The sequence below is a fragment of the Carcharodon carcharias genome, chromosome 17 (genome assembly GCF_017639515.1).
Source record: "Carcharodon carcharias isolate sCarCar2 chromosome 17, sCarCar2.pri, whole genome shotgun sequence".
In the NCBI taxonomy this organism is placed as follows: domain Eukaryota; kingdom Metazoa; phylum Chordata; class Chondrichthyes; order Lamniformes; family Lamnidae; genus Carcharodon; species Carcharodon carcharias.
In genome coordinates, this window is record NC_054483.1 from 76968783 (window position 1) to 76988968 (window position 20186).

The 20186-nt window shown below is 40.0% G+C and overlaps 1 protein-coding gene across 7 annotated transcripts in view; it reads left to right on the top strand.

The window, feature by feature from the left end:
* LOC121289978 overlaps positions 1–20186 on the top strand; it is a 201120-nt gene that overhangs the window by 40433 nt on the left and 140501 nt on the right. For all 7 annotated transcript variants that reach the window (XM_041210004.1, XM_041210005.1, XM_041210006.1 and 4 more), the window contains 4 exons: positions 4052–4168; positions 10710–10838; positions 11861–11959; positions 20032–20163. In XM_041210004.1, coding sequence (XP_041065938.1) covers positions 4052–4168; positions 10710–10838; positions 11861–11959; positions 20032–20163 — 477 coding nt within the window. The remainder of the gene's footprint in view (positions 1–4051; positions 4169–10709; positions 10839–11860; positions 11960–20031; positions 20164–20186) is intronic.

Consider the following 20186-nt stretch of genomic DNA (forward strand, 5'->3'; position numbering starts at 1 on the left):
GCACTGTTACAATGTTTAATAGATAACTCTCAAAAACATGAACATGACAAACGGATAAACATCCTTTTTGTCTTGATAGTTAACACACATGGGCCCGAAGTCCCCTGACTTGGCAGACCTGTCTCCATGGAAAAGAACCCTGCATACTTGACTTTTGCTCCGTATGGAGGCAGGTTCATGATTGAGTCAGGCCTGCTGCGTCTGGAGGGAGTTTGGAGGTGGCCATGAGGTGGGCGAGTGCCAAGCCAGGCTGGTTAGAAGGCTGGCTGCAGTTCTCTGAGACTTTGGGCCAGTTTTATAAAAAGTTGTTGGACCCTTTAGCTCTCACCACCCCATCCATTTCCCCCAATGCTCCCTCATAACCCTCTCACCCCTCCATGCCACCTCATACCTATATGTCACCTGATACCCCCATGCCACCTCCATAGCCACTCACCCAGAATCCACTATGGGCAGACTTCAGGAGCCATGTGAACATGAAAAGAAATTAAACTTCTAACAACCTAACTGAGTTCTTACTTATATGCATTTGATACAGAAAAATGCTCACTCAAAGATTTTAAATCTCCTCAAGTTGTCAATCTGTTATAGGAACAAACAAATCTCTAGTCATTAACTACATCAAAGGCAGATAATTCTTTAATAGCCTCTTAAAACTGAACTCAGAAGCCCTTACTGAAATAAGTGATTTTAGCACCTTTGAAACTCAGCTGAGCATTCATAATTGGCTCAGTTGTATTAAAATCTCTTAGAAAATGTCAACAATTAAGTCTATTGAAACTGTAGGAACATATGATAATGGTTTTTTTTAAGTTAGATCAGATGACGTGTCAATCAATGCACCCTGGCAGCATTTTACTCAAACTGAAAGCTGCAGCTTGTTTTTTTCATATTTAAAGGGTTGGGGCCTTAAATAACTTTATATCATGACACTTAATAGACTTCATCCGCCCTTCAAAAGTATTGAAGCATCTCCACTATCAATTCATGACTCCCAAACTGCAGGTTAAGGCCCTTGGAGCAGCCAAAATGGATCTGTTTGAACTCAACGCTAGCTTCAAATGGCCCTCCTCAGTTTGGGTTACTTGCCTGTGTGATTCTTGTCCCTGCCAGCAAAAATGAGGTCGACTGGAATTGGGGTTGGGACTTCTGTATCTGGGTACAAAGCAGAAACCAAAATTCGGATGAGGTATCTTTCAGGGACATATTACAACTCCCTCCTATGAATAGTATTGTGGAAATATTGGCCCAGATTTTCATTTGTCAAACCACCTACTCTTGGGCAATCTCATAAAATTTTGTGGGGAGATCTCCTGCTGAATCCTTGTCTCCAAATCAACTAAACAAAATCCCATCCCCCACCTCCATTAGAACCATTCTAGCTGATTGCCCATTGACGATCCTGCCAAATTTAAATAATAGTATAGGGGTGGGGCTTGGGAAACTGGCTGCTTTCTTCATCTTCCTGCTGCAGCATCGTTTTTGCATCACTTTGAGGTGCTGAAACAATTGCTGTGCTGCATCACCAAAGGTTTTTCCTATTTGTTGGGTTTCCACTGTGCATCTGGGACCCAGTCGTGCTTATATAATTGACTGCAAGCCAGCAAAATGGGTTGGCTCCATGTCAGTGTCAAGGTGGTGGGTGAAGGATCTGCCCTGACCTATAGCCGGAGACAATCTCATCTTGGAAATAAACCCAGGCCAAAGTCTCCAGATAAGGTATTTGTACCTGCCTTTTTTAAAAAATTCTTCATCTTTTGTTTAAATCTGAACAGCCTGTTGGTTCTTCAGTCACCACCCATGTATGTAATTAATTCCACCACAAAATTCTTCAGTTTATTTTGCTTAGTTAGCTGGTAGTGTGTGTCCGATACGTTTATCCTTTTGGGTGTGGTCTTCTGGGGCTGTGGTTTATCAGCAGCTTCTTCCTGTACACATTTTTTTTACAGATAACATGACAAAGCTTCAGTGTGGGCTTCCATTGCTGAACAAACATCCCTCGGAGCCAATTTTCAGGCACCGAAAACTTACATTTTTATTTAAATAATTTCACTTCTGTGCTGATTAGCGGGAGCATGAAGGGAACAGGAATCAAGTAAGTAAAGGTTCCAATTATTTTGGAAGGTGCAGAAAAGATAGGCCTGAAAGAAAACAAATAAAATTAAGAGAATGGAAGAATGGGAAGGCAAGTAGAAAAAGTATTACATTTATTTTTTAATTAAATATTGTACTTTGAGTGTTGATTTTATTTCTATAGAGTTAATCTTAGTGATAAAGCTATTCATAACAATAACCAAAGTTTGAGTACTTGAACTAATTTCAGAATACAGACATTTCCTTGTCCTAGCAGCAGTTACTACAGTCAAAATACAAGTCTGAAGTACACATGGACCATCCAGTGTACTACCACGGTATATTGGGCAGGAACATGGCAGAAGGACAATGAATTAGGCTGAAACCAGGATACTCCATGTCAAGGCCTGTGTTATTAATGCCTATGGGGTCATGTTGGGAAAACAACAACTGTACCCCAACTATCGTTCCCTGGATCAGAGGGTCAAGATCAGACAGAAAGGACTTGCAGGCCTTGGAATGAGCTTGGTATCTGATGGACAGTTGTATGAAAACTGGTATCCCAATCCCCCAGCCAGTGTGGAAGACAGATCTAACTGGTAGTCCAGGCTTTTTGGCCTGCCCACCCAAAGTAACTGAAGATTCTTCCAGCAGATTCCTAGGCCATTGAAACTTTTTCTCAGTATTAGGGCTGCTGAGGTTGCCACTAGTTCAGTTCTGCACCACTGTTCCCATGGCTGCTGCTGTGGTGATGACCCAAAATATACCTACGTTGACACAGGAATATTTCAAATAGGGAACCTTCTTCTCATTTTCGACACTCTGTCATTAGCACTGGAGGGCCCTGGCTGGCAGATCCCAGCACTTACACCAGGATCATATTTCTGTCACATCATCTTACAGATGGCTTTTTATATAGCATCACGTCTGGCCTATAATTTCCACTGAGCATTAAGGGTACATAGAAGATAGCAGATCTAGCCAGGATGTTATACCTAAGGTGTCAAGTGCACCACTCCATAACATTTTCAGTAAGACACCAGCCATGACTGAAGCGATGTGCAGTGGTTTGTCTCTGAATGGTGTATAATATCACTTTGCTATGAAATATTTTAACAAAATTATAATTTCTTATGGCTCAATAAAGTTATTGTTAACTGAACGGGTGAGATCTGACCAATAGATTATCACTTTACTTCTTTTTGTTTACCACTACACTGTCTCCCTGGACACGGGAGAAACTTCCCTTCATATTTTAATGCACTACAGTTCTGGACATCCAAAAAAAATTCTGGCAAATTGACCTAAAAGCTTTTCAAAAGCTGATCCGAACAAACTTATTCAATTCGAGCTATGTGCTTTTGAATAGAATCATGCTTTGATGATATTATTGCAGTAAAAGTGAGTCAGGTTAGTTTGTAAACCCAACTGCACTTATTTTAAAATCTATTTTATTAAATATATATTAATCTCTTTTGCTAGCATTTAAAGGATTTTCAAAATTGGATCGATAATAGGTTGATCTCTACCTGCAGTTGGCTGAGATGAATAAGATCAGTGTTTCCTTTCCAGTGTTAAATTTTAATGTTACTGTACTGTTAATTCCTCCAGACAACAACTTTGAGTGTATGGTAACTCCACAACTTGAATCTTAAATCTAGAACTCTTTGTTCTGAGAGCAACGTTCTCACTTCCATTATGAACCAATTTTGCTTTCTGGTTCTCATTTTTCAATTAAAACAGCACATTTTGTGATTATTTTAACAGAATAATAGACTTACTTTTAACTGTCGCTCTTACAACAGAAACCCAGCCTTTAGCTAAAGCCACCAGTAGCTTTTTCAACTTTCAATCAGTCCATCTGTTGGAGCTTTCCCAGCTGAAATGGTTAGAGGATTCATATGGGGATGATTTTTAAAATCTTTATTGCATTGCTTTTAAAGAAGCTCATTTTTAAAAATCACTTCTGTATTACCAGTACTTCTGTGCCTTGTGACATCAAAGATACAGGCAGTTTTGCTCTGCTATTGGATGTTCCTCCTCTGCCAAAGGATGGTGTACATCTCCAGGATGATGCTGAACAGTCCTGTTTAAGGTACTGCATGTTTATATATAATGGTGCAATCTTATTTTTGAAAAAAAGTATCTTGTTCACCGATATTTACATCAGTGACTTGGCCTAATATGTGCTATATTTTTCCAAGCTCTCAGCTGGGAGGATGCTTGTTGTAAAACACATTAGTGGCAGGCAAATAGTTGCTCTCTGTCAGATGACAGATGGGTTTTCACTTACTTCCGACCAAAAGACTGTGAGCACTTTTCGCTGCAAAGCAACTTTGAGTCCTTCTAACTAGATTGAGACACGGACATGCTGATATCTCCAGCTTCCAGCTACAATTTGAAGGAGCATTGCTATGAATTAAGGGTGAAGTCCAGACCAAATTGAAAGGCCCATGTCATCCGAATTTGGGCACTTTGGATGAATTGATGGATAATCTATTTTGGCTCATCTTGATTGTATTTTGGCTTGTCACTTCAAATCAATGACAGCATGCACGGACAGGGTCATTTTCCTTTTCTTAGCAATTAGGGCACTATAATCAGTCACCAGAGAGCTTAAGAAACCAAGGTCAGTGTTTTTCTTGTATATTTATATTTAAATTTTTTGCTTGCCATTTAGTGTATGTATTTGAAGATTCCATGGTGTTTGATTCCCAAAACATTTGGAAATTTGTCTCCACTTTTCCTTTAATTTAGTTAAGGGTAATTGGAGGGCTTCTGACACCAAGATTAATTCGAAAGAGATCCAAACTTTTGGTTCTAATATAAATGCCAGGATGCTGGTAAAGATTACATCGAGCATATGAGTGTAGTTATGATAAATGCCATGTAGCATGAGGACCAAAAATACAAGAGAGATGAGTCATGCCTGAGCTGTGCCGGGTTTATTCTGTTGGCTGTATTTTTAGGACTGATGGTTATCAGTCCAGATGCCATTTACTACAGATGCCATCATACCAAGGGAATGCCTTGTGTTTCTAAGTGTCTTGTTATTCAGTGCTGTGTTCTAAAATTAACTTTATTGGAACAGCTGCCAAAAAGTTTATTGGGGACTTTCACTATTACTTGAAATACTGTTATCAGCCTGTCTGAATATTATAGCTCTGCTCAAACTTCAGCTAGATAAAGGGTACAGTGTGTCCTTACAGATTATAGAAAGGACCATCCTCTACGCATTCCAATTGTCTTTTGGCTGCTATTTGCCACTTGCCTAAAAGAACAATTCTATGTGCAATCCTGCTTGATAATGTACTGCTGGTACTTCAGAATAAGTCAACAGAAGTCGGAAAACAAATGGAATATGTTTTTCAACTAGCTCCCGAAGCCAGTGCAGTGCTGTGCACCACTACCAGCAAAAACAAAAACTGCATTCTAACATAAAACACAAAGAAAGCCTTGATTCACAGAGTAAGGATCTTATTGTGGATGAAGGGCTATGCAGCTCCAGGAACATAGGACTCAGGAGGCCACTCAGCCCATTGAGCCTGCTCCACCATTGGATAAGATCATAGCTGATCTGGGTGTGGTCTCAACTTCACTTTGCTGTCTGCCCCTCCATTACCCTTGTTTCCCTTGCCTATCAAAAATCTGTCTCACTCTGCTGTGAATAAATTCAATGACCCAGCGCTGTCAATACATATTTACGTGTTATATAGGAACTCAGCTGCATTAACTGAACTATAGGAAAAGTTTTCACTTCCCTTAGTTTCCCTTTCGATGGAATATACTTTGTGCCTGAACAAATTCTTTTTTGAAGGTAGCGCATTGTTCAGCTACAGTCCAGTCTATCTGGCCCAGCCGTGTACTTGCCCCACTGAAGTCAGCTCTCGTCTAGTTAATTTTTCTTACTCTGGATTGTCTAAGGTCCTTTTCTATCATCATCCTAAAATGTACAATGACACTTGATCTACTTGGCTCACCTCATTTCAAAGAACCAGGTCCAACAGCAAGTCTTTTCTTGTTGGATTGGACACTTGCTGCTGTAGGACATTTTCCTATACACAATCTAGGAACTATTGCCGCTCTCCGCCCTTTACACGACCACTGTCCCAGTCTACATTCGGGTAATTAAAGTCCCCTATCATAACTAGTCTATAATGGTTGCATCTCTCTGCAATTTCCCTGCAGATTTGTTCTTCTATGTCCTTCTCACTATTTGGTGGCCTAAAGGCTACCCCAAGCAATGTAATTGCACCCTTTTTGTTCCTTAGTTCTAGCGAAATTGATTCTGTCCTTGAACCCTCTGGGACATCCTCTTTCTCCAGCACTGCAGTGCTCTCCTTAACCAATACCACCACCCCTCCTCCTTTCCTATCTTTTCTGAACACCTTGTATCCAGGAATATTTAACAACCAGTTCTGCCCTTCCTTGAGCCAGGTCTCTGTTATCGCCACAACATCATAATTCCACATGGTAATCTGTGCCTGTAACTCCCCATTCTTATTTACTATTCTCCGTGCATTCACATACATGCATAGTAACCCTGATTTAGATGTTGTTACTTTCCCCCTCACCCAGACTTCACCTATTAGCTTATTATTCTCTATACTAGTATTATCTGTCCCTCTCGGTATTTCGTGCATCCTGGTAATCCTCTCTCATATTTTCTCTTGGCTCCCATACCCCTGCCGAGTTAGTTTAAAGCCCTTCCAAAAGTACAAGCAAAACTGCCCACAAGGAACTCATTCCAAGCTCTGTTCAGGCGCAACCAGTCCAGCTTGTGAAGGTGCCATCTCCCCCAGAGCCAGTCCCAGTGTCCCAGGAATCTAAAGCCCTCCCTTCTGTACCATCTTTCCAGCTACGCAGCTTTATCCTCCTATTTCTGTACTCACTGGCATGCGTCACTGGGAGTAATCTGGAGATTAATACATTTGAGGTCCTGCTTGTAAATTTTCTACCTAGCTCCCTAAATTCTGATTGGAGGACCACATTCCCCTTCCTACCTAAGTCATTGGTACCGATGTGGACCACGACCGCTGTCTGTTCACCCTCCTCCAGAAGAATGTCCTGCAGCTGCTCTGTGACATCCTTCACCCTGACACCAGGGAGGCAACATACCACCACGTTTATGGCCACAGAAACATCTGTCTGCTCCCCTAACCAATGAATCCCTATTACTATTGCTCTTTCTTTCTTCCTCGTCCCCTCCTGTACAGCCGAGCCGCTCGTGGTGCCACAAACTTGGCTCTGACTGCACTTGTCTGAGGACCCAGTGCCCTCACCAGCTTCCAAAATGGAAAACTGATTTGTGAGAGGGGCCACAGGGGATTCCTGCACTACCTACCTACTTCTCTTCGACAGCCTGATGGTCACCCATTCCCTCTCTGTCTCCAAGTCCTTAAGCTGCGGCGTGACCACATCTCTGAACGTGGCATCCACGTAGCTCTCAGTCTCACAGATATGCCACAGTGACTCCAGCCATCACTCGAGCTCTGAAACCTGGAGCTCAAGTTTCTGCAGCTGACAGCACTTCCTGCACATGTTATTGCCTAAGACACTGGTAATGTCCATGATTTCGCACATGTTACACTCAACTGAGCTGTCCTGCCATGTCTTAACTCTACTTCCCTTACATTAACTTTATTTTACTTTGGATTATTTATATTATTTATTATATTGGCCCTAAATTTCCCTTATTCCTAGTGCTTTTCAGTTAAATCCAAGTATAGCTACTTGTTTAAACATATTACACTTTTCTAATTTACTGACCAGGTCCTACTTACCAAGGCCGCTGCTCTTCTTTCTGTGGAAAGGTAGAAAAGGAAAGGAGCACCTCCTCCCTCCTCACCGAAATCCCTTAGGCACCTCTGCTCTCGAACTCTCTCCACTTGTTGCGCTGTTTTTTAGCTTCTCTGCTCTCCTCTAGTCTTACAACACATCCCCCGAAAAGATTCTCTACTTGGTCAGACCCACAAGTAAACACTCCCTTATAGTTGCTTAATTATAAAAAAAACCCCAGTAATATTACCCAAGGCAAAGTGCTGTAGCTTCAATAAAGACATGCCACATGACATGTAACTCTCTTCCGCTCTGCTGTAAAAATCCAAACTTCAGGATAAACTTGCTTTCTGCAGCCCAAGACTTTTCTGACTTGACTGGATGGTTAATTCAAATCATATCTTTTCCCAGCCCTGAGCCATAGCTCAGCAGCTACATCTCACAATGCCAGCTCAACAGCTTAGCTCCAACTCCAGCCACTGCAGTTCAAACAGCTCCCTTAAGCTCTCCACAGTAACTCTAAAATACCTTTTCCCCCTTTCATCTCAGGTTCCATTGGTTTCACAACTCTTTGAAATGCAAATCCTTCCAAATATAAGAACTTTCATGTTTCCAACTTGTCTTTGCTTTCGGGTCAGTAAAATGCAATATACCCCTTCTATTTACCTAAGGAACTCCTGCAAGATGCAAACATGTTTCTTGCTACCTCTGACTTCCCTTTGGTATTCAAACAAACTCTCAACTTATCTAAAAATGCAAATGTTAGATCTAACCTATTCACTTGTACCTCAAACCAACATCTCTATCCTTGTCATGTTTTAAACCAACAGACAACCTGCTTCCTAGTAATTTCTGCTGAGCTTGATTAAATCACACACAAATACACAAAAACACACACACACACACACACCACGCTCTCCATTAGATATTCCAAGGGCATCATTTTCTATGAAGTTGCTCTGAAGATCCAGTGACATTGCCTCCAAACAGCATCAGTAATTGATCAACACTCAAAAACCAGCATCAACATCAGCTCAAGCACTCTGTACAGTTTGAGTACTCACTGGTGCTGAAGGAAGTGTCACTGTCACAAGTGTTGCTTCCCATGCCAAATTCAAAATAAAATTAGGCTGCCCTTAGAATAAAGAAGGCTAAGGATTGACGTCTGTTATTTAAGATGGAATTAAACATGAGAGACATACAAACTTCAGTGCAACAAAACATGGAAGGACTGGACTTCAACTTGTAGAATTATCCACTGAGACATTCCCAGGAATGCTCTGACGTATTTTCTATGGTTAGCATCATGAAATTGGTGTTATCACATGTGAGCTTAACATCCGTTGCAGTGCCTGCAGGATTCTGGCATTCTCATTGAGATGACAAACAGCTTTAGGGTCCCTGAGGTAGGAAGAGCTGTCAGTGGCACTGTCCCATCTGGATTTCATTCTATCGTTGTGGACTTGGACATGTCTGTTGCCACCCATAGAATATCTCCACTGGAAACACACTCAAGTTGCAAAGACAACCAACTGAGAATGTATGGGGAAGGAGAGCACACAGGCTAGATTAGGTATATGCAGAAATAAATCAAGTAAAATTCAGCAGACTCATTCATTTTTTGTGAAATAAACAATAAGTCAAGTATGTTTGTGATTGTCACTGATAGTATCAATTTATATCAAGCATAATTAATGACATAACATGGAGTAGCTTCATTTATGGTTTGCAGTTCTGAAGAAGAGTCATATTGGACTCGAAACGTTTACTCTGTTTCCCTCTCCACAGGTGCTGCCAGATCTGCTGAGTTTTTCCAGCACTTTCTGTTTTTATATCATTTGTGGTTATGCTGATTAAAGAAGCAATAGAGCCTTGAAAAGCAATCTAGTTTGTTTTTTTGGTATGCTTTTTAAATGGCATTTCCTGCATGAGACTACAATGTGTGCATACAGAAATATTCCTAATCTAGCATCAATGTTGGTTCGTTGGTAAAAGCCTCCCTATGTGATCAATGTCATCTAAGCAGATGGTTCCAGGCTTGATTCCTGAGCTAAGACCCCAATAGATCCCAACTGGGAGAGCAATTGTTTAGTCTCAGGGCCCCCAAAATAGAAAAGGAAAATTGTCGCCATAGTTCTTGCTTGTTTTTCCCTCTGGAAAGACCATGGAGTTAGTTGTATATCCAGTTTGATTTTCATTCCATCAAAATTCAGGTGGGTTCTGTAGAGTTTGTGAAATCCAGTCCAGGCAGGGAAGGTGAAAATCTGTGTGTGGACAGGTGTCAGATGAGAACTTGATCCAGCTGGGTGGAGATAACCTTCAGAGCTGAATCAGCTGAACTTCACTGTCTTGACTCACAGATGAAGAAGAGGTATTTGGCTGAGGTACCAACCTGTGCTGGTGACTGAGGAATCAGCTGTGTCAAATATGCACCTTTAGGAGTAAAAGGGAATTGGATAAGGAAAGTTGTTCATGCAAATAGCCATGGTTAGTAATTCTCAATTATATTTTTAAACAAAACAGTTACAATATCGGTACACCTGTAATTAAATATTTAAGTAACAAGTTGGCTCACCTGCATAGAACACAAGTCACAAGTGTGCTATAACTGGTTAGGTCTATGGGTAGCTTTTAGCACCCACAAAGGATATATAGGCATCATCACCATACAGTTGGATCACTCTTGCTTGCAAATTTTGTCAAATGATTTGTCAGTCATTTTAATGGCATCTTGTAAGATTTGAACTGTTTTTGATTGTTGTATTGAATAGTGATTTTGCGAATTGTAACTAGCAGATCTTTAGGAAGTGAAAACATGTTTTGAGATATATTATTGATGATTGTTTTTTATTTTTCAGCATTCCTGTGCCTTGTGATTATGGAGAGGAAATCGACCCTTTTCTTCCATCTGTAGCTTCTTCACTCCTACAATCAAATGGTATAGATGAGCCACTCTTTGATACAGCACAAATCCTAAAAGAGCTACAGTATGTGGTGAAAAATTCTTATCCACTGCTTTATTATTCTGAGTGAGGATTACCATGTGCTATGGTGTTTTAAACAGACAAAAGCTAAGAACTGCTAGAAGATAGGAATCTTTGGCACATGCGTGACACGTGATTATGTGACACAGGGTCATCTTTTTATTTTCATGTTTCTAGAATTTAAAAAAACCTGGCCAGAATATGATCAAGTTCAGACATGCATTCACAATTCATTGCACAGGGAGCAGCAAGACTTAAATCTTGTAATGATTCAGAGATACTGTTCTTTTCAGCCTTCAACAGTGAAGGCTTTCATTGTTTTTCTATTTGAAGATATCAAATGGAGGCAAATGTTATCATGGGCCTGAAGATTTTGGTGGATTTATAGTGTGTATTTGTTTTGTTCTCCTACTGTGAGACCTAACAGTCCTATCAAGTGGAACATCTTCCTTTGTCTATCTAGTACCAGGTACCCCCAGGCAATGCAGTCAGAGTAGTGCTACAAACCTTACGGGAACCTAAAGATTCACCTTAACTGCAGCTTAAAGTACAGCCTATTCAAATCTGTGTAACACTGCTATTCTTTAAGCTCTCCATCCCCAAGGCCTAATAAGCGGCCCTGGAAATTGAACTCTTAATGATGAAGCTCATTTCACTGATGACCCTTAGCAGATCAAAGATACATGGATTCCATCTCTCTGAAGAGAAATTAAAGCACAATAACTTTTACTCAGCTTCTCAATGCTCCAGTGGGAGGCCTTTATGAATGCATGTTACTGACAGAAGTTTTGTCAGCTGGTAACATGTACTAGACAACTGACACTCTGCCAGGATTTTGCATCTATCATAGGTTTTATAAATTAAGACAATTCGGATCATTGGAAGAACATTGTTTTGCTTTTGTTTATTGATGACAATATGAGCTAGTTCATAATCAATGAGCAAAGTACTGGACCTGCATATTTAAAACTGTGTCTGTGCCATAGTAGATGTGGTTCTACTCACACTTAACCATTTTTTTCCAGCAATATTGTGTACAGTGACATTGCAGAGTCAATTCCTCCTCCTTCTCTTCCTCTATGCAGTGATACAGATGCTGTTGATGTGGAACATGTTTCAGTAAGGTAATGCAAGCTTATACAAAGGTTTTTTCTGCAGCATTCAGCCTTATGCAAAGTTGAATTTTTATTTAGTTTTATAACTGTCTGTTGTTAACATGGTTATTATATCTTTTTTACTCTGTTTCAGTATGTATTTTATTCAGTCATAAATGCATTTATTACTCTTTTACTAGCAGTACGTTTCTCGTAATGCCACTGACCTCATCTTCCTATTGTAAGCAATGATGCTGATTCTGTTGAGATTGATTCACAGATGGATTTGATAAAAGTACTGCAATAACTTCTTGTAATTGTGTAGTATCCTTAACTTTGTTGTTAATTTCTTTATGTGAGGATATATCTTTTATCTCTGTTAATATCATTTACTGTGTATCATCCTGCTCAAGTTGGATTTTGTTTTGTTGGTATGTGTTCAGAGGTATCACATGACATGTATAATAAAACAATAGAAAGTTATTTGTTTCAAGGTCCAATGATCACTTGGTTATACTTTTCTTGTTAAATTAATATTTCTACTTTTCCTGTTCCTTTAAGCTGAGACTACAACATTTGTGAGCCTATAATGCAGTACAGGTGCAGAACTGCCAGGACCACTGTTCCTTAGCCAGTGGCCACACCTGTGCCTCATATTGCTCAATGTTGTGAGGTCAACATATTAACACAACAAAACAAAAACAGAATTAACTGGAAAAACTCAGCAGGTCTGGCAGCATCGGCGGAGAAGAAAAGAGTTGACGTTTCGAGTCCTCATGACCCTTCGACAGAACTTGAGCTCGAGTCCAAGAAAGAGTTGAAATATAAGCTGGTTTAAGGTGTGTGGGGGGGGGGTGGGGGGGAGAGAGAGAGAGAGAGAGAGAGAGAGAGAAGTGGAGGGGGTTGGTGTGGTTGTAGGGACAAACAAGCAGTGATAGAAGCAGATCATCAAAAGTTCCCTATAACCACACCAACCCCCTCCACTTCTCTCTCTCTCTCTCTCTCTCCCCCCCCCCACACACACCTTAAACCAACTTATATTTCAACTCTTTCTTGGACTCGAACTCAAGTTCTGTCGAAGGGTCATGAGGACTCAAAACGTCAACTCTTTTCTTCTCCGCCGATGCTGCCAGACCTGCTGAGTTTTTCCAGGAAATTCTGTTTTTGTTTTGGATTTCCAGCATCCGCAGTTTTTTTGTTTTTATATTAACACCCCAGATGTATGGCAAACACTGGGAGTGTGTCAGAGACCAGAGTGTCAGACGGCAGCCCGTGAAGGGCTGTTATCTGATGAAAAGGTGCTGTTTTGTTTTTTTGTCCAGCCAATGTGGCCATTTAAACTATTGACAATTGAAGGTCTGCTTACAAATGGTAAAGTAAGTGTGGTCCTATAACAAGGAGACACCCTAGACTGCATTTAAAATTTTTGAACTAGGTGTGTCCTAAAGCATCTGTTCCTTAAGCAACCCAGCCACACTATTGGGAGGTCCCCATAACTCCATCATTTTTGGGGCTTTGTGCAGACTTGGTGCACAGAGTCCTATAGCCCCAGGTGCCACTATTCCCAGTGCATTGGGCACTGAACAGTCCTCAGGCCTCTGCATCTGATAACAGGAGGCCCAAGCATTTATCAGCCCCATGTTCCTCACAAAGCTTTTGACAAATAAATCTGAAGTGATTCATTACTAGCGTACAGTCGTCAACCATGAATGCAACAGACACAGTGGCAAAACCATAGAAATCAAGCGAAGCTACTAAGGATATTACCAAAGCATGCATCTTCAATCTAGTTCTACTGATGGAAGGCAGATAGAGAAATTTTACATACCTTTTACTTAAGATAATGAACCCATTTGTTAAATAAAACTATTGTTAATTTAAAGCACAAGTGAATGGTTTGACAGTGACATACCTTTCAGCAATACACTGTTGTCATGGGAACAAAGCACTTCTTAGGCCGAATACCATATGATAACAGTTGTAACTTTTATTGTAATCTTTTCTGTAATGGTGTTTTGAAGTGTTGACAGGACATTGTTAAACTGGTGTAATGTTAATATTAGACAGGACTTCTCCAATGTTGGAAACTTTGATTATCAGCAAAACCTGGGTGAGTAATCTTGACAGCAGTCCTTTCAATGATGAGTATTTGAAGTTTTTCCTCATGAGTGGCTGCAAGGCGCTGGGAAGCAAGTTTCCATTGGGGGAAATAGTGCAGGCAGGAAGAATAGATGAGTGGTGACTACATGGAATTTCATAGTCAGGGGGTTAGATAGGTCCTTTTGCAGATGTGATCCAAAGTCCAGGACTCAAAATACCACAGAGTGAAATCAAAAGGTTCTGAGTTGTGAAGGCAAGCAGCTGGTAGTTTTTGTTTGTGAGGCAGAGACATAGGCGGGCCCTGCTTGCCGACACGTAAAATGATGCGCAGTGATGTTGGGTGTGCGTCCTGACATCATTGCGCCTCATTCGGATTTCCAGTGATTTCCAGTTCGGCGGGCACGCCCGGTGTCGGCAGAGTGCCTGCCAAACTGTCAGAGGCCTATTAAGGCCATTTAAACACTAATCGAAAGAATTAACATGGCTGCCCGACCAACCTTCAGGTTGACAGGCAGGCGAAGAGCCCAGGCGGCCTTTGCATTTATCATGAAACCTCATCCACGGGCGGGATGAGGTTTCATGAAGGATTTATAAATCAAATAAATTTTTTTATTAAAATTCATTAACATGTCCTAGCTCATGTGACACTGTCACTTGAGAGGACATGTCTGAAATTTTTTTCTCTTTATTTAAATTTTTCATAATGAAATTGAACTCCCTGAGGCACTCTGTGCCTCAGGGAGATTACGCGTGAAAGATTGCAGGCCCCGACTCAGCCCTTCCCCCTGCCCGTACAGGGAGTGATCAGCGCTTCCGGGTGTGCGTCATGCTGGGTGGGTCTTAACTGACCCGCCCACGTAAAATGTCCGCACGCAGCCGATCGCGGGCGGCGATCAGCTGGGCACCCGTCTGCGCCTGCTCCCGTTCAGCACCCCCTGACGGGGAGAAAATTCTCCTCATAGAGATGAGTAGGTTTAAGGATCTGCAAAGGGATTTTAATTGATTAAGTTATAGATTAAGGAGCAGAATCTCCAGCATAGTTTTCTCTGGATAACTCTGAATGCAACGTACTGGATCAAAAAGTGGATGATTAATATTGTCAACAAGTGGTAAATAGATGGTGCAGATGGGAGAACTTCAGGTTTCTGGGGCACTGGAATTATTTTTGAGGCCAGAGAAGATTGTACAGGTGGCTTGGTCTTCACCCAAACCAGGGAGGCACCTATGTCCTTGCAGAAGGAATAAAGAGATCAGTGGCAAAGGATTTAGACCAGTTAGGGTTGTTGTAAGAGAATATCTCCACTGTAAGTCAAAAAATGTGAGGAAAAGAACAGCCAAACACATGACAAAGGCAGGGTATAGTTAGCCAAATAAGAGTACTGTACATGAATACATTTTCCACAAGAAATAAAACATTGAGTTCAGAGCACAAATTCAGCTTAAAGAGTTTAAGATGTAGCAGCCATTACGAGGATCTGGTTACAAGTTGGGCATGGTGAGAGGCTACATATTCCAGCTTATGGGATCTTTAGAAAAGACTATAAAATTGAGTAGCAATATTGATTTAAAAAAAACACAATTACAGCAGTAAAGATGATCCAAGCAGTGGAAACAGTATGGATAGAATTAAGGAATAGCAAAGGTTCTTGTGGATATTGCCTTCTGTTGATAGGAGCGCTGTGGTGGGGTGCTGAAAAATATGGAGATCTGGGAAGAATGTAGGGTCCTAATTTAAATATGCAGATCTGGCTGTTATTTGTATATTAATTAGATGTTAAATTTTACTTTAAGTGATGGGCATTAATTGGGGACTCACTTGTGCTCATGTATAGAAGAGCAGGCTGGAACTGTGATTGTTGGATTGGTGGTGCACAATATTTAATGTGTGTCTCTATAACTAAAAGTAAATGTATAATGATGGCTCCAGTTCTATCCTTCACTGCTGAGCTATCTGCGTTTTAACATGGTAATGGAGGATGGTTACCTAAAGGTGAAGGCTGGAAACTTCGGGTCATTTTTGGACGTAAAACTAAAATTCTGGTGGTTGGTGTGGAAAACAGCAGAAAGTAAGATTAAATTGTTGATGTTCTCAGATCTGAACCATGTGACCAGTGGAAGAATGGGATTGATATGTAGCCATGGCTAATCACAACCCAGACAAAGAGAAAACATGGTCTTGTTGCTGTTGCTTCCTGCAAGAAGCAAGATATTTTCTGAGATGGATTCCATTTAGTTAGATAGTGATGAAAGTTTGGACTTTCTAATGGAATTCCTGGATGAAATCTACAAATATGACCTGTTAAATGCATATGAGGCCTAGTCAGAATTTGCTAAGTTTTGGAAAATGAAGGCCCATTCAATATATCATAGAATTCAATAAATTGTATAAAAGGTCAACATAGTTCAATTTGGGGATCTCTGTATAGGTGCTAGTGTTTTAAGAATTGTGCTAAGGTGTTTCATCTGGTCAGGCAATTAATTTTAACTGGTGATCTGTTCTTGGAGAAGGAGACTCTGTTGAATCGGATGTCTGCTGCCTTATACAAAACTCCCTTGGGAAACAATCATTCCCTTCAACCTTCATGGAAAAATTGAGGCATTCTGCAGGGACAAAGAATAGAAGCTTGATGGTTACCAGATTTCGAAATAGTTCAAATGCCAGACACCAAGTGTCAACACAACTGAAAATTTAAAGACAGACAGAATGGTGATGAAAGCATGTATAGCCAATCCAATTGCACCAGCAAAAGATGAAATTGGAACAGTAATGGGCGAATGAATCTCAGGAATGCCCAAGGTGGGCATGACACTCACTGGATTTAACGTGCCCCCTTCAACCCCGCCAGCAGGGAAGTGTTAGATCCAGCCCTGAGTATCATTTTGCAGTTATTTGCCCAGAGTGAAGAGGCAGGGTCTTTGAAATACCATATGAAGAAGGTAGCTCTGAGGAAGAGGATGAAAATAATGATGAATTGGAACAGATTATACTGGCGATAAATCTATACATTTCAAATTCCTTTAATACAGATTAGATAGTGCATGTACTTCAATATTCCTTTAACTGTGCTGAATTAGATAGTGCATGTACTTCCACACCATATGGGGTAAATTGGTTAAAGTGTTACCTTGATTTATTGATTGACGCAAGGTTAAGGAATGGAAAAGTACCACTTGCTTTAGGTTTGGCAATTACAACATCTTGAGGTCACTTGAGTGTGGCAATTCCGTGTAAAACATTTTATAAGTACTGATGTAGTCTTTAGTGAGATGCCTATGTTGTTGAGTAAACCTTCTATGAAAAAGGCACAAACAAAACTTGACATGGAACACAATAAGATAATTATTTTTGGGATATCATTGGATCTGCAATTTACCTAGTCAGGATATTATTGTATTTCCTTAACAAAACCTGCTGTTTTATATCAGAGTGTTAGACCAATATTAATGGCATCGGGTGATAAGGATAAGAATTCTGAAGCCCCCTAAGGAGGTGGCAGATGCAGATGGTAAACTTTGGAAATTAAGCAGCAAAAGCATCTATGATCTGAATGATGCTTCCAGGATATAGAATTTTGTGATGAAAATAGGTAGTGTTCAATTAAAAACATGCCCAACTTGCAGTATTATGTTGGTACCATAAAGGAAAATTTTCATGCACCTTCATGATGCATGTTGCTGATTTCTTATATGGTGGACTGTGGAATTTGAGAAAATTATTCATTAATAAGGTTAGACCAGAATTTTGTATTGGGAGTCAGGCTTGTGGGGCTTTAAAATAAATTAGTTTAGATATTAAGTAGGTCTGGAATAACTTTTAAATCAACAATCCTATTTAAAGAGTATTACTCCCATCACAGTTAATTTGACTAGGTCATCACAGAAAGATTATGTTATATTTCGAGAAGAAACAAAGCAGTTGCGAAGTCTGTTGTTCAGTTGAATTGGATGTGCAGTCAGATGCTGGTTTTGTTTTGTTGGAGTTAAATACTTTGATGAAACACCCCCCAAATAGAAGATATTTTAAGGGCAAATAAAACATTCCAAAAACAAAATCTGGAAAACTGTATACTCGAGTTCCTATCCTCAGGTTTGTCCCTTCAATAGTTCTCCCTGAAGTTCTTTATTTATTCCCCTATAATTTTCATCAGTTACACTCATGGAACATTTGTATGTTATTTTAATAAGTGTTGCAGAATTATCCGATGTATGATGTTGCTATGTATACAGTTATTAATGAACCATTGCCCAGGTAACTAGATAAATTCATATCTAGGGTTTAATTTGGTCTTGCTAATTGTGTGTTAAATGATATTGCAATCCTGTTACGTGTAGTCTCCTTACACACTTGTCCTCACTGAGATTCAGGTACGTGCCACACAGATTGTGTTGGGCCCTGTGACTCTGCAGCCTAGTGTAGAATACTTATTCCAAATTATAATCACTCCAGTCCCTGTCATATTTATTGTGCCAAACCATGCTAACTCAATTTGCCCACCATACACTTTGGATGATTGATATGAATTAAATTATTCACAATACCTTTATTTGCTCAATCAGTTAAATGTAATGAGATTCCTGTAAATAAAATGGAAATCGACCACTTCACAGTTGAAACCAAATTTTGATGCTTCAAAAAATCCTGTTTCGTTTAGTGGGGATTAAATATATCAAGTAATTGCACCTTAGCAAGATACAAATCACTTACTGAACTTGTTTCTTACAGTGCAGGCTGTAACCTGACTCCTTTAGAGGATATTTAAGTATAATAAAATGATTGTACCTGAATAAGGTGGGAAGTCCTCACTGAGCACTTGTTTCTTCCTGAATACACTTAATACACTGTAAGCTGTGACTCTCTAATTAACAATAATAGTAATGGAAAATGGTTTGCGTTCTTTGCCCAATCTTTAGTGTGCACGGTTTATTTAATAGGGTCTGTACTTCCTTTTACACTATAGAGTAACCGCATTAGACCAATCCTGAAGGACCACACAAATTTAGTCCACCAGAGTCATCCATTTATTACTGACAAGTGACTGACAAGTGACAGCCATGGTCTGAGAGGTAGCTTGCTGGTCCTGGGAAAGACAAAGATTGTTTGGCTTGGTGACAGTGTAGTCCTGAAGGTAGAATACTTGGAGGGAGTGGTTTGAATCATGGCCTGTGATCTTAATGTGGAGCTTGGAGGGGCACACCTGTTCCTCCTGGCTCCACAATAAGGTAATAGAATAAAAATTTACAAAATCCATTAAGGACCAATGTTTGACTGCCAAACATCGGAGAATACTGATCATAGAATGCACAATCAGTATACAGAGAAGCAATGTAACCACCCTGTTCTAAGTCACAAAAGCTTTGAATTATACAAAGGCAATAACAGGGATGGGCAATAAATACTGGCCTAGCCAGCAGCACCCGCATCCCGCAAACGGATAAAAAAAGTCAAGTTTGATTTTGAATTATGTAAGTTTAAAAAAAGAGAAGTATTGGCACAAAGTAATGATTCAAATTTCCAAATTGTACACTGATATTTTAGCTACAGGTTGAGTATCCTTTATCTGTAAATCTGAAAGCCGAACACATCCAAAAACCGCATTTTTTTTGAACCTCATCAACATTTAACGTGGGAAATCTAATTGTTTGCTCTGATTACCTTGCGATTTTTGTGGTGAACATGTTAAAAAGAAACCTATTGCAGGTATCCTGTATTTATTTTATTCAGTGATGCATCTTACTTTTCTAGCCATTTTATTTACTTTCGACCATAGCTAGCCTTAGACTATTGTACTATAAGTTTATATATGGTTTCCGAAAACCGAAATTATCTGAATTCCAAAATGCAATCGGCCCCTAGTGTGTCGGATAAAGGATACTCGCCCTGTGTTAGTCACTGATGTTTTGTTAAGTGGAAACATTTCTATAAATTAAACCTATAACATAATTGGTTTATTGTTAGAGAACATGTTCTCAGAATGTTGTTGATTATGTTTCTTATTTTCCAGTGTTTCTGTGACCTCTGATTCTGAAGAGCCAGTTCCTGCTCTTTCTCTACCTCTTCTACTTCCAACTCAGCAATCTGATGATATAGATAAGCCAGCCATTGATATAACAGATCTACAAAAAGAACTCGTGAGGTATGTTTTTAAAAAAAGACTAG